Genomic DNA, 14,319 nt, shown 5'->3' with positions numbered 1-14,319 from the left:
GGCACCACTGGAGTTTCTAGAACAGTAGCTGCATTAACTGCCCATAGGTCTTGTACGAGCCGGTACACAGGGGGTTGGCCGGGTGGGGTCTTTTTCTTAACGGGAAACAAGGGCGTGTTACATGGGGAAACACAGGGTACCAGGGCACCATTATCGAGTAACGTTTGTATTTGCCCCTTGAGGCCCCGCTCCTGATCATGTTTCAAAGGGTACTGATGGACTTTGGGAAAAGGGGCACCAGGTTTGAGAAACACTTTTACTGGTTTTACAGGCATTATTGGGGGTGAATCTGGGCCTATCAGGGCCATCATAACCGTGGGAAGGGCATGTAAGATACACATCTCATTATACTCATCTGCATAGGGATTATATAACGTAAATACCATTTGACCATCATCTTGGAATTATATTCTGGAGCGGAACTGTGATAATAAAATCTGTCCCCAGTAAATTTACCGGACATGAGGGAGAGATTACGAACTGAGCAGTGACTTCAGGGAAAGGTCCCACAGGGATGGGTTTTGTAAGAGTATATTTATTGGGTCTGCCATCTACTCTAATTAAAACAAGCTCTTGATCTGAGAATTAACATAGCGAGGGAGATTTCCAGACACAGGGTTAAAATAGATATTGGAGCGTAAGACTGGATTTGTGTAAGGGAGGGGGGGCTGGAGCTGAAATCTTCTGCTTGGGCCACTGATAAGGAACCGAGCTGGGAGCTGTCCTTGCAGCTGGGGCGGGGGGGGGGGGGACTAGAGAGCGAGTAAAGATCGCTGCAGCTGCTGATACAGAATGGGTTAAGTTCTTCTGGAAACCTTGTACTACTTTTAATGCATCGTCCGGAGTGGAATTCTCGATGTCAGGTCTAACTGACATTATTGCCTCTTTCAATTCAGATTTAAGGCTGGACATCAAAGCTACTACAAAAAAGGTGTGTATGGGCTTTATTATACAGTGAAAACCCCAGATCTTCAAATACTACCATAAGACGCCCATAGAACTTCTCGGCAGTCTCCCCCTTGTCCTGTGTGACATCTATGAGGGAGGTAGCTTGGTCCGCTAATCTATCTTGTGCCCAAACCTTTAAAGCATTACAGAAATCAACACCACTCTCATAGGTTCCCCCGTCCAGGTTATACATCATGCCACCCTCAATCACTTTCTCAATTTCTTCCTGCACCACAAAACATTCAGCCACTTTCTCAGTCTTTGTCATAGTAGTAGACGGCTTCCCTTTTTCAACGTAACAAAAACAAATCCGAATTCACTTTCTCTGTTAATCCTTAATTTACTATATATCAACCACTCAACTTGAAGCAGATAAATCTTTTACCAATCTTTTAATTACTTACACTGATAACCAAACAATCTCTTACATGTTTTCTTCTAAAATAGGCACAATTCTTTCACTTTCAAATTCCAACTTGAACTTACGATATTTCTTTCTAATTCAATACAACATTGTACTATTGCACATACTACACAACACAAGGATAGAAAATTCCGAGAGGACGCAGCGACTCGCCCCCTCCATACCAGAAACTCAGAACTGATAAGAACATCACAGCATTCCTCAACACAAAAGAAAGCAATAGCGCAGATGTTTGACCCCTCCCATCCCAAATTTCACACAAAGACGGAATTCAGCAGTTCTCAGACTTAATTAATTTCTACAAAACCTTCATCGCACAATTCATATGCCAGAACACCTTACAAAAACCAATCATTGAGAATATTTTCCCCATCTTTGGGCTAACAATATCAGATTCAACACACAAATTCAAAGTCTTCTCTTACTTCCATGGAAACATGATTCTCCTTTAGAGCTAAATATCCTTACTTTGTCGTGCATAGTACCAGAGCGGCCGTATATAGTCTATTCCACTAGGTTTACCTGTCCCCCACTGGGACAACCCAAAAACGCGGTACTCAGTGAAAGGAGGAGGGAGTCTTAAACTTCCCTCCGAATACCTCTGGATATATATATACTGTATACTTCTATATATTCCTGAGTTACGTATCCTACCCAATCTTCGATCACCTCACCGCGCCTGATTCTAACAATGATCAGGAATTCAGGATATTTTGACTATAAAGAGAATTACATCACTGGTCAATCCGGGGTGTCCGTCCCTTATGAGGTACGGTTCGAGCACTGGTCTCCCAACGGAACTACACCTCTATATGATTCCACCCAAAAATCACCCCACCATCGGGGACAAACCTCAGATCCTCTTTGCAGCAACAAACACAGGAAAACCACACCAAACGGTCAGTCTGGACAGTATAACTGCCAACTTACCGTGGTTGTTGTGGGGGATGATCAGTCCCAAGTCCCAATTTTCCAGTGCCCGTGTCCGCTCCGAGGGTCCTTTGTCTGGTTGTCCTCCGGGGGGCAGAGGCGTTCCTGGTTGGGGCCCCACGTTTTCGGGCGCCAAGCTGTTGAGGGAGGATCTAAAGTGATCCTTCACGGTTGACTCAGTGATTTCCAGATTAATCTACAGGGCGTTGCCGGCAACTGAAAATGACCAGACGGAGACTCGTGCCTCTGTGTGGGGGATCGAGCAGATCTCTGGGCCCCCGTTTTATTGTCTGACTTTTCATAGTCATAGAAATTATACTTCAACCAATCAGCATAAGAACACGTTCACAGGTCTTAACCTATAAGAATACAGGAAAAACTTAACCCATGAGGATACAGGAAAAATGGGAACTACAGATATGGTCATGTATTTTTGGCATAGAAAAACATATTAACAGATGCCTCAGTCTTGTATAGCGATACCCCCACGAGTCTCTTATCTGGCTCGGCTCCAATTAGAACACTCAAGGTCTTTATACCAATTATGAACCATAGACTAGCTGAATAACAAAATGTTATCTTCGTGAGAAACAGGACAGTTATTTCATAGCAGCTGTAATCTTCTACCTAAGTAAATAACAGAATTTATCTTTAACCAAAAACAAAATGGAGTCAAAGCACAAAATGGAGAATCTTTCATAATTTGTTCCTTCACAATCCTGAGTTACATCCTGTATTATACCCCAGAGCTGCACTCACTATTCTGCTGGTGCAGTCACTGTGTACATACATTACATTACTGATCCTGAGTTACATCCTGTATTATACTCCAGAGCTGCACTCACTATTCTGCTGGTGCAGTCACTGTGTACATACATTACATTACTGATCCTGAGTTACATCCTGTATTATACTCCAGAGCTGCACTCAGTATTCTGCTGTCTCTGTACACATGTCAGGTGGTGACACACCGGCTCTCTACAGTTAGTGATATTTTCTTCCCTGAGCTGTAATCTTTGGGAGCGCTGCTCTGGGGTAGGAGATGCTGTATAGATGCAGGGGGACAATGTATATATGACTATCATCCTCTGGTGACTGCACAGCATTAGTATTGTCCGCTGGCGGCTATTTGTGTCTTCCCCAGTAACTATAAACAGTGCAGAGACTGTGGAGTGGTGGAAAGTCTGTAAATAATGTAGAAAGGATTCGCTGTCAGAGCATGCGAGCTGCAGTGTTAGTGGGTCAGGGCTCCTGCGCTGTATTTTTGTGAAGTGTTTGCATGTGGATCCCCCACAAGTGATGTTGGAGAAAGAATGGATGTTGAATTGCAACGTTGGGCCTGGAGCAGAGTGGATGCTGCAGCAAGGAGGAAGGACAGACACATGGTGGATACTGCAGCAAGGAGTAAGGACAGGTGCGAGCGAGGTGGATGCTGCATCAAGGAGGAAGGCCAGGTGCAGGGTGGATGTTGCAGCAAGGAGGAAGGACAGGTGCAGGGTGGATGCTGCAGCAAGGAGGAAGGACAGGTGCGAGGTGGATGCTGCAGCAAGGAGGAAGGACAGGTGTCAGGGTGGCTGCCGCGTCCAGGAGGGTGAGCGGGCAATGGGATGGCTGCCGCGTCCAGGAGGAAGGACAGGTGTCGGGGTGGCTGCCGCGTCCAGGAGGGAGGGCGCAGCCTATAATTTCCCCACCTGGATTAGACGCCTGATTGCTGTGTTGTGATTGGCAGCTCGCCTGCCCTTTAATAACACAATCGCTTCTGTTTCTCTGCAGATCCACGCCCGTAACCCAAATGAGATCATTTTTGGGCTCAATGATGGATATTACGGCGCCTCTTTTGAGAGTAAGGTAAGTGCACCCATCATTTTGTGGGCTGATCCATGCAGCGACCATATTATGACAGCTGTTCTGTATATGGCGTGAAGTACGCAGACATTCGGGCTGCCGAGTATCGGGACCCCGGGTTTTCTCCTCTTCGTCTTTTTTAGGCTATGTGCACACGCTGCGGATTACTCTGCAGATTTTTCCGGACTGATTTTGGATAATCCGCAGCAAAATTTGCAGCGTGTGCACATAGCCTTAGCGAGCGCCGTGTGTGGGATCGAGGCAAGAACAACAAATCCGCACTTAACCCTATGAACCTGAATGTATGTGCTCTCTGCAGGACAGCACAGAGTCACGCAGGAACAGCCACCTGCAGGTGGAGCAGAATGCGGTGCGGAACTCTTATGGAGTCTTCTCTCTGCTGCGGTAGGTGCACTTACTTTTCCGGTATTTGCTGTACACATGGAGGCTGCTCATAAATGAATGATTGCGGGTGTTGTGATCACTAGGACCCCCGCCGACTTCAAAGTGAGCGCTGGAGGATCCCGGGATCGGCGCTCAGGGATATCGATGTCCCTCCTGCCCCGTTGTAAAACCTCCAGAGCTGAACTTCTCACATCGGCCTGAAGATAAACATCCGGACGATCAGTAGAGCGCCGCCTCGTCCTGCAGTTCCGTGTCCTCTAGTGATGGGACATTGCCAGGAAAAATAACTAGTTTTTGGCCATATCTTTTTATGGGGCCGATCTGCCGGTGCTCCCATGATCCATAACTTTATTTTTCCATGGACATTGCCATAGGAGGGCTTGTTTTTGTGCGGGAAGAGTTGTGAATGATCCCAATCTAACTTATATTCTTAAACATTTTTTAACTCTTCAGTCTGTCGCACTGACATTAGATGGTGCTGTGGCCCTGTCGGGTGGTTTTCTATGTCACCACCAGATGGCGCTGTGGCCCTGTCGGGTGGGCTTCTGTGTTACCACCAGATGGCGCTGTCGCACTGAAAGCAACCACTCAGCATCTCTTGTACCGCAGCCTCCAGAGCACTCGTCCATCTCCTCCCCCCCCCCCCCCTCCTATGTATTTCTAAAGGTCTCATTGCATCCCTGAAAAATTACAAAACAATTATAAGCTACATTATAAAGCATGGGAGTGTGAAAAAGCCACAGCCTGAGGCTTCACTCACATCGTTGTATAAAATCAGTGTGTGCGACGTTAGAAAAAAATCGCATGGGTGCAAGGTAAAAAAATAAATAAAAAAATCGCACGGCACATATACTATACGTGTGCTATCTGATTTGTACACACCCATCTCATAGGAAATCCGAAATTTCATCAGCTGCATACTGTAAATTCACAGCGTGAACAATCAGAATAAATATATAGATAAAAAGTTGGCATTGAGTGCAGCTCAAGTGCAGTTTACTGTACATGTATTTAGCTAACAAATATAGAATTAAATGAAGAAAATGGCTTGGGGTCCCCCTTATTTGTTATTAACCTGCTCAGGATAAGCTGACAGCTGGGGGCTGGTGTTATTATTCTGGGAGGGGGAAGTGTCTGTGAAGGTTCCCAGCCTATAATATCAGTTCTCAGCTGTCTGCATAGCCTTTACTGGTTATTAAAAAGGGAGGACCCCCCCCAAAAAATGTGAAGTTTCCGCTATTTTTAATAACCAGCAAAGGCTTTGTTGACAGCTGTGGGCTAATATTACTAGGCTGGAAAGGTGACCATGGACATTGGCCCCCTCCCAGACTATAACACCAGCTCTCGGCTACCCCAGGAATGGCACATCCATTAGATGCACCAGTTTTGGCGCTTGGCCTCTGTTCTTCCCGCTTGCCCTGATGCATTGGCAAGCGGGGTAATGGTTTTGGGGTTGATGTCGGCTGTATAATGTCAGCTGACATCAAGCCCAGGGGTTAGTAATGAAGAGGGAATCCAGTTAATCAATGGGAATCCAGAATTGCTGTGGACATGCTGCGGAAAATTCCGCACTTATTCTTAGCGTTTTATTTTCCGCAGCATGTCAATTCTTTTTGCGGAGCTGCAGCGTTTGACTTACATTGAGTCAGTCAAATCCACAGCAAAACCGCAGGTGTAAAAAGGTCTGCGAATCTGCGTGCCAAAAACGCTGCAGAAAGGAAGGAGGAAGAGTTTGTGAGCGGAGAATGTGTCTCTGTATGTCTGCAGGTGTGTGTGTGCGTGCGTGGGTCTGTGTATCTTTCTGTGTAGCCAGGCATCATCTAATGGGACTACTGCTCCCATCCGGCTATGTCTGCTGTCACATATAACATCGGTTCATGCTGTCACTGTTATATGTGACAGCAGACATAACCGGATGGGAGCAGTAGTCCCATTAGATGATGCCTGGCTACACGCACGTATAAATGTTGCCCCCTTCTGCTTTGCAGGCTTCACCGGGCCCAGTGCGCCATCAAGCAAACCCAGGTGACCGTTCAGAAAATCGGAAAGGAGATTGAGGAGAAGCTACGGATCTCGTCATCGAATAATAATCTGGTAATTTCTCATTTCCTCACTATCGGGCCAGAGCTTTTATCCCCCCCCCCCATCCCCATCACACACACAGAGATAGTTAGTAAAGTTCTGTCCGCCTGAAGCCACCACAAGGGGGAGCTCACTGCATACTGTTATGAGGAATAGCTCCCTCTGGTGGAGGCTGCAGGGAGGTGACTTTATAATTTCGCATGGATTTCAGCTTAAGGTCACAAGTCGTGGTACATGCCACATTTGCGCAGTAGATTTTCATCTTTTTTGTGCCGCATTAGAAAGTTGCTGAAAAATCGAGGTCCGTGTTTAACTTCAGCTTTACTCACCTTTCTTTGTTAGGTGTAGGATGCAGGAGCTGAGCCTGCTCTGTACGTGTCGGGTGCATGTCGGGTGCCAGTTGTGTTATACCACCCGTGCCCCCACTATTGCAGCAGCGACCAGAACTTGCTCCGATCACTGCTGTATAACTAGTAAGATGCCACTGTCGCTCACAGAGTGGAATCTAAATGGTTTTTGAGTACTCTTCCACATCTTGCTACATCGCAGCTTAATCAAACCTGTGATTGGCTGCAGCGGTTAGATGACTTGGAGCAGCACGTCGTCTGATTTTTTTTTTTTTTTTTCCCCCCCCAATGGGTACATATAAAAATAAATTTCCTAATGTGGACACTATTTTGTAGAAGAAGGAGAGCGAGTGTCTGCGGCTGAAGATCCTGGTGCTGCAGGACGAACTGAAGAGGCAGAAGAGGGCGCTGGGCCGGGAGGTGGAGCTGCTCCATAAGGAACGCAGCGCCATGACCGCGAAACGTGAGTAAAGGAGAAACCGCCACTAAAATGTCTGTCCTGAATGTAGATGGCGTTAACGCAGATCGGGCAGGAAGAATATGAGCCGGCGCCTCCTTCCATGTGACAGAATGGTGCGTCCGGTCCTGCACATCATGTTACACTGTTGTCTTTCCATCTCTTCTTGGTTAACTTTCCACGGGGAAAAGTGTCTAAACGTGCCTAACGTCTCATTCGAGACTATGCGTTTAACGCGTTGATATTAAGCAATGGGTAAGGAGGCGGGGTGACGGCTAGTAAAATACAGTAGGTTCTTACAATCTGTGTTAACAAATAGGTCAGTAACAAGATAACCTAAATCCCCTTTCCTGACCCCAAAATTAATTTTTGTCATGTCAGAATGAATGGTGAATTGTAGTTCAAGGAGGATTGAGTTCAGATAGGAATGAAAATCATGTAAGGAACTAGGTGGACCAGACCAAATACAAAACACATCATCTATATATCTTCTCCACAACGGGGCTATATTCGACCCCCATCGCGGTCCCATGAGTTTGTAGAGAAAATGAGTCCAGGAAGAAGTTCTTTGTGAGAATTATCTCTAGTAGTTCTAAACAAAATTGTTGTGCTGGGACGTCATGGGTAGATGTATGAAATATATTTTCTAAAGCCTGCATGCCTTTATGGTGGTCTATGAAGACTATTGACTTCACAGGTGACCAGTATGGCCTCTCTGTTAGGCCGGCGTCACACTCAGCGTATGAAAATACGGTCTGTTATTTACGGCCGTAATATGCAGAAAAGTCCCCAAAATAGTGATCTGTATGTCATCCATAGGCAGGGTGTGTCAGCGTATTTTGCGCATGTCATCCTCCGAATGTAATCCGTATGGCATGCGTAGGCTTGCAATACGGACATACAATGGATCTATAAATATTTATACAGTGCCTACAAGTAGTATTCAACCCCCTGCAGATTTAGCAGGTTTACACATTTGGAATTAACTTGGCATTGTGACATTTGGACTGTAGATCAGCCTGGAAGTGTGAAATGCACTGCAGCAAAAAAGAATGTTATTTCTTTATTTTTTTTTTTTAATTGTGAAAAGTCTTTTCAGAGGGTCATTAATTATTCAACCCCTCAAACCACCAGAATTCTGTTTGGTTCCCCTAAAGTATTAAGAAGTAGTTCAGGCACAAAGAACAATGAGCTTCACATGTTTGGATTAATTATCTCTTTTTCCAGCCTTTTCTGACTATTTAAGATTCTCCCCAAACTTGTGAACAGCACTCATACATGGTCAACATGGGAAAGACAAAGGAGCATTCCAAGGCCATCAGAGACAAGATCGTGGAGGGTCACAAGGCTGGCAAGGGGTACAAAACCCTTTCCAAGGAGTTGGGCCTACCTGTCTCCACTGTTGGGAGCATCATCCGGAAGTGGAAGGCTTATGGAACTACTGTTAGGGTATGTGCACACGTCAGGATTGCATCAGGATTTTGTCAGGATTTTTCATCTGTATTTGTAGCCAAAACCAGGAGTGGGTGATAAATGCAGAAGTGGTGCATATGTTTCTATTATACTTTTCCTCTAATTGTTCCACTCCTGGTTTTGGCTACAAATACTGATGAAAAATCCTGACAAAATCCTGATGCAATCCTGACGTGTGCACATACCCTTAGCCTTCCACGGCCTGGACAGCCTTTGAAAGTTTCTTCCCGTGCCGAGGCCAGGCTTGTCCGAAGAGTCAAGGCTAACCCAAGGACAACAAGGAAGGAGCTCCGGGAAGATCTCATGGCAGTGGGGACATTGGTTTCAGTCAATACCATAAGTAACGTACTCCACCGCAATGGTCTCCGTTCCAGACGAGCCCGTAAGGTACCTTTACTTTCAAAGCGTCATGTCAAGGCTCGTCTACAGTTTGCTCATGATCACTTGGGGGACTCTGAGACTGACTGGTTCAAGGTTCTCTGGTCTGATCAGACCAAGGCTGAGATCTTTGGTGCCAACCACACACGTGACGTTTGGAGACTGGATGGCACTGCATACGACCCCAAGAATACCATCCCTACAGTCAAGCATGGTGGTGGCAGCATCATGCTGTGGGGCTGTTTCTCAGCCAAGGGGCCTGGCCATCTGGTCCGCATCCATGGGAAGATGGATAGCACGGCCTACCTGGAGATTTTGGCCAAGAACCTCCGCTCCTCCATCAAGGATCTTAAGATGGGTTGTCATTTCATCTTCCAACAAGACAACGACCCAAAGCACACAGCCAAGAAAACCAAGGCCTGGTTCAAGAGGCAAAAAATCAAGGTGTTGCAGTGGCCTAGTCAGTCTCCTGACCTTAACCCAATTGAAAACTTGTGGAAGGAGCTCAAGATTAAAGTCTACATGAGACACCCAAAGAACCTAGATAACTTGGAGAAGATCTGCATGGAGGAGTGGGCCAAGATAACTTCAGAGACCTGTGCCGGCCTGATCAGGTCTTATAAAAGACGATTATTAGCTGTAATTGCAAACAAAGGTTATTCCACAAAATATTAAACCTAGGGGTTGAATAATAATTGACCCACACTTTTATGTTTAAAATTTATAAAAATTTAACTCAGCAACAAAACTTTTTGGTTTGTAAGATTTATGCATCTGTTAATAAATCCTGCTCTTGTTTGAAGTTTGGTTACATACAGTAAATACAGTAAACCATCTCATATCCCTTTTTTTTTTTTGCATATTCCACAGTACTAATGTTAGTAGTGTGTAGGTGCAAAATTTGGGGGCTCTAGCTATTAAATTAAAGGGTTAAATCGCGGAAAAAATTGGCGTGGGCTCCCGCGCAATTTTCTCCGCCAGAGTGGTAAAGCCAGTGACTGAGGGCAGATATTAATAGCCTGGAGAGGGTCTGGAAGATGCGCCTATTCTGGCACTTGGCCACTCTCTTCCCATTCCCGTGTAGTGGTGGGATATGGGGTAATAAGGGGTTAATGTCACCTTGCTATTGTAAAGTGACATTAAGCCAGATTAATAATGGAGAGGCGTCAATTATGACACCTATGCATTATTAATCCAATAGTACGAAATGGTTAAAACGCACGCACGCACGCACACACACACACACACACACACACACACACACACATTACAAAGTATTTTGATGAAATAAATGCACAGGTTGTTGTAATATTTTATTATACTCTTAATCCACCTGAAGACCCTTGTCACCTGAAACAAATGTAAACAAAACAAACAACAATATTCCATATCTTCCGATGATCAGTCTCGTCCCACGCTGTAAATCCATCTGAAACGGTTAACTAATTTTACAAGCAGAAGCTCTGCTAATGCAGCCGCCCCTGCCTGTAAAACCCGGGCAATTAATGGAATGCAGGGGAATGACCTGTAGTTACCTCGAGTCGCGGTGATGCGCCCTCTGCTGGATGTCCTCATATGAACTCGAACATTTACACTGTGTAGACATTTATCTTAGCTATTCTATTCTAACCTGTCAGTGTGATGTTACTGTACACCGCACTGAATTATCGGCTTTTCTAGAGAACACCGCTGCGTATTTCTCACAAGTCACACTGTTGGTCCGTGTGTAATCCGTATTTTTCTGGCCCCCATAGACTTTCATTGGCGATTTTTATTTATTTATTTTTTTTGCACAATACGCTGACAAACGCAGCATGCCTTAGAAGACCGTAAAATACGGCTGATAGGAGCTGGGCCTTAGAGAATCATTGTACCGTATGCAATCCGTATTTTCTGCACCTCTCATATGTCCGTAAAACTCGCTACCGGCCTTAATGTCACCAAGTTTAGAGATGGTTCTCAGAAAACGTTTGGTGTCCAGTAGGAATGAATTAGTGGTCTTAATAAGGGAACTTAGCATTTTCTTGATTAATGGGGAAAGTAAAGAGCATGTAGGAGCTATGGGTCTACCAGGGGTTTAATAAGGTTTTTATGAATCTTAGGTAGAACGTAAAATACTGGATTCATCGGACACTAATTTATTAAGAAAGAGGTGAAAGTTTGGAATATCTATAGAACTGACCCTGATCTATGAAAATCGCATTGCATAAGATCTATCAATGTCTCGACCCCTTAGGCCAGTGCTCCCCAACTCCGATCCTCAAGAGCCACCAACAGGTCTTGTTTTCAGGATTTCCTTAGTATTGCACAGGTGATAATTGCGTCACTTGGACAGGCAAGCATTCAATCACCTGTGCAATACTAAGGAAGTCCTGAAACCATGACCTGTTGGTGGCTCTTGAGGACCAGAGTTGGGGAACACTGATTTAACCCTCAAGCCCAAATCTGTTGTCCTAGTAGAATATCGATTATCCTGGATTGGTGATGAAATGTTCACAATCGGTGATGTGGACCTACCTGGGATCATAACAATCGGTTCCTGAAGTATTGTCCATCTCCGAATTGTTGTCTACCAAGGTAGACTTCCACGTAGACCTTAAAAAAGGGGAGGAGGAGAGGGCTGACTGCGTTGGCCATTGTCTGAATTCGATCTGCCCTCCAGACACTTTTTATCATGCTTAATAAGTGTCCGGCGTATTTCTGTTACCTTGGGTCTAATTTTTCTGTACTGTCCCTGATCCATTTACTCTGTCTCTTGCTGCACCTCAGTCCTCTAATGGATAACATTGTTGGTACTTTTTTTCGGATCGGGCAATTACCTCTTCATCTTCACACACTTCTTCTGATTAGATCGGCGGCGTACAGATCACCACTAATATGCAGAATCTGGGTCTGTTCTGTGCCCCTAAAGCTGGGAGCTGCCCTCCTCATTAATCAATAAGATATCATCTCCGATTACTTGTTGGCGTGGACAATGTCACACTTTTTTTTTTTTTTTCTTTAACATTTTTTTTCTTGTTTTTGTTTTGTATATCTTTTTTTTATCCTTCATTTTAAGAATATATTTTTAAAATTATTTTGTAAGCTTTACCTTATTTGTATTGTTAAGAGTTGTTTTCCTTAGTTTAGTATATATTTTTTCTTATTTCTCTGTGCTTTTGTTTATTTTTATTTTTTAGGTTTATAGGGTTGATTTATTTTTCTTTAATTTTTTTTACTATTTATATTATATTTTTTACTTGTTTTTGAGTTTATGTATTTATATTAATTATTTTTTTTTTAGTTCTTTTTAATGCATAAGACACCTCTATAAGACCATAACAGTGTGTGGGACCCCACTCTTCTTTGCTGGGTCTAATAGTGTCCTCTTATTGCTACGTAGGAAGGTAAAAAGCCAGAAACTGGTATAGCCCGCGTCCGTCTTCTCCACGGGGGTCTCCGTATTCTCTGGCAGCCCTGAACCCAATCTTCTGCAGCCCTTAGATCTGAGCTGTACAAGAAAGCTGCTGTGTGCCCGGGTGACAAAGGCTTTAGACCCATAAGTGCCAATATGGCCGTCATTGGTTACCAGTTTGGCTGCATAATGGGCTTTAACCATAACTTTCTAAAAACACCGAGGCTGTGAGTGCACTGAGCAGGGGGCTAGCAGAGCGATTGGGTGGTCTTCACAGGTGTACCCGGAGCCATGGAAAGGGGAACCAGTCCAATGCTGTGTGTATGCACAGACCCGGGTCATATATAGCACACTCGCACGCTGTGGCGGTGTGTGACGCTACTTGTGCGGTATTTCCCTGAGCCCTGCGTATATTTATTTGCTTCTCTCGGACCATCGCTTACAATTATCCGTTAAGCATTTTTTTTGGGGGGATTTTTTTTTTCGCATTTCATCAGCCACTTTCCATATAAATGACGGCGCCAAGTGATCGGATTACATAAACACTCCGACTGTTTATACAGTTACGCCCGGTCTCTTCTGCTCCCTCTTATAATACTGTAATCACATAATTCCACAATTGTTTAACCCCATAATACCGCACTATTTGGGGCTCGGAAAAAGAATTGTGCCGCAATCATTAATGTTACAACAATCGGAGATTTCTCTTATCCGGGGGGCTTATTATAGGAGCCGTAAAAAAATAAGGCCACATTTTATCTCCGTGCTTTAATGCTGTTAATGCCAGGTTCAAAGATGGAGACTCCGAGTTCAATTCCATATTGTTTACAAGATCTCTGCTTCTTGTCAGTGAAGGGAAGGTTTTGCATGCGCCCGACCGTAGACCTATTCAGACTGCGTCTATCAGATTTTTTTCTTGTAAGCCTGACTTATCTATGGATGCAAATTACACCCTTTTTTTCATTAATTGGAAGCAAACTGTGTTCTTGCAAATCGCGAAAAATTAAAATACAAAGTTTTTTTTTAAAAGTAACCGAAGTTTTCATTGTTGTTACATTAACCCCAGGAATCCTGTGAAGTACATGTTTTTTTTGTGTGGTTAATATTAACCCCTCTGCCTCCCCTGTTTTCCCCTGTCCAGCGGTGCTGGACCCCAGTACATATATCTGAGCGCTGCTCTTGTGTTTTCGTTGCTTTCATTTTCCCGCGGCTTGTAACTGTTCCCATAACGTGATAGTTCAGCGCATTTTTTCCACGGGTTTGTGGAGAGAACAGACATCTGACACTTTCTGCAGGGCGGCTCAAGAAGTTTCACGAAGGGGAAAAAAAAAAATAAAAATCTTGTAAACCATAAACTTCGTCTCTGCAGACGGCCCGGGGCCAGGACTCCGGCACCGTGTAACCGAGTCTCTGTGTTTGTCTCGCAGGTAATAAATTCACCTCTCAACGTGAGAAGCTGCAGAAGAAAAGCGAGTCCCTGAACGAGCTGAGGAAAGAGTGCACGGCGAAAAGGTGACTGCAGGGAAGCCAGCATGGGTGGAGGATGGCCACATTTATGGGTCTGTGAGCGACCGGAAGAGGGGGCTGTGCAGTTGTCTCTCTTGCGCCCGGCGGCCGTCTCTCTTGCGCCCGGCGG

At 44.8% G+C, this 14,319-nt stretch overlaps 1 protein-coding gene across 2 annotated transcripts in view; it reads left to right on the top strand.

Moving 5' to 3' along the window:
- UVRAG (UV radiation resistance associated) overlaps positions 1–14,319 on the top strand; it is a 98,067-nt gene that overhangs the window by 39,027 nt on the left and 44,721 nt on the right. For both annotated transcript variants that reach the window (XM_069759391.1, XM_069759389.1), the window contains exons 5-9: positions 4,076–4,150; positions 4,467–4,552; positions 6,541–6,646; positions 7,318–7,444; positions 14,111–14,195. In XM_069759391.1, coding sequence (XP_069615492.1) covers positions 4,076–4,150; positions 4,467–4,552; positions 6,541–6,646; positions 7,318–7,444; positions 14,111–14,195 — 479 coding nt within the window. The remainder of the gene's footprint in view (positions 1–4,075; positions 4,151–4,466; positions 4,553–6,540; positions 6,647–7,317; positions 7,445–14,110; positions 14,196–14,319) is intronic.

This window comes from Ranitomeya imitator, chromosome 3 (genome assembly GCF_032444005.1).
Source record: "Ranitomeya imitator isolate aRanImi1 chromosome 3, aRanImi1.pri, whole genome shotgun sequence".
NCBI lineage: Eukaryota > Metazoa > Chordata > Amphibia > Anura > Dendrobatidae > Ranitomeya > Ranitomeya imitator.
This window is presented reverse-complemented; position numbering and strand designations above follow the sequence as displayed.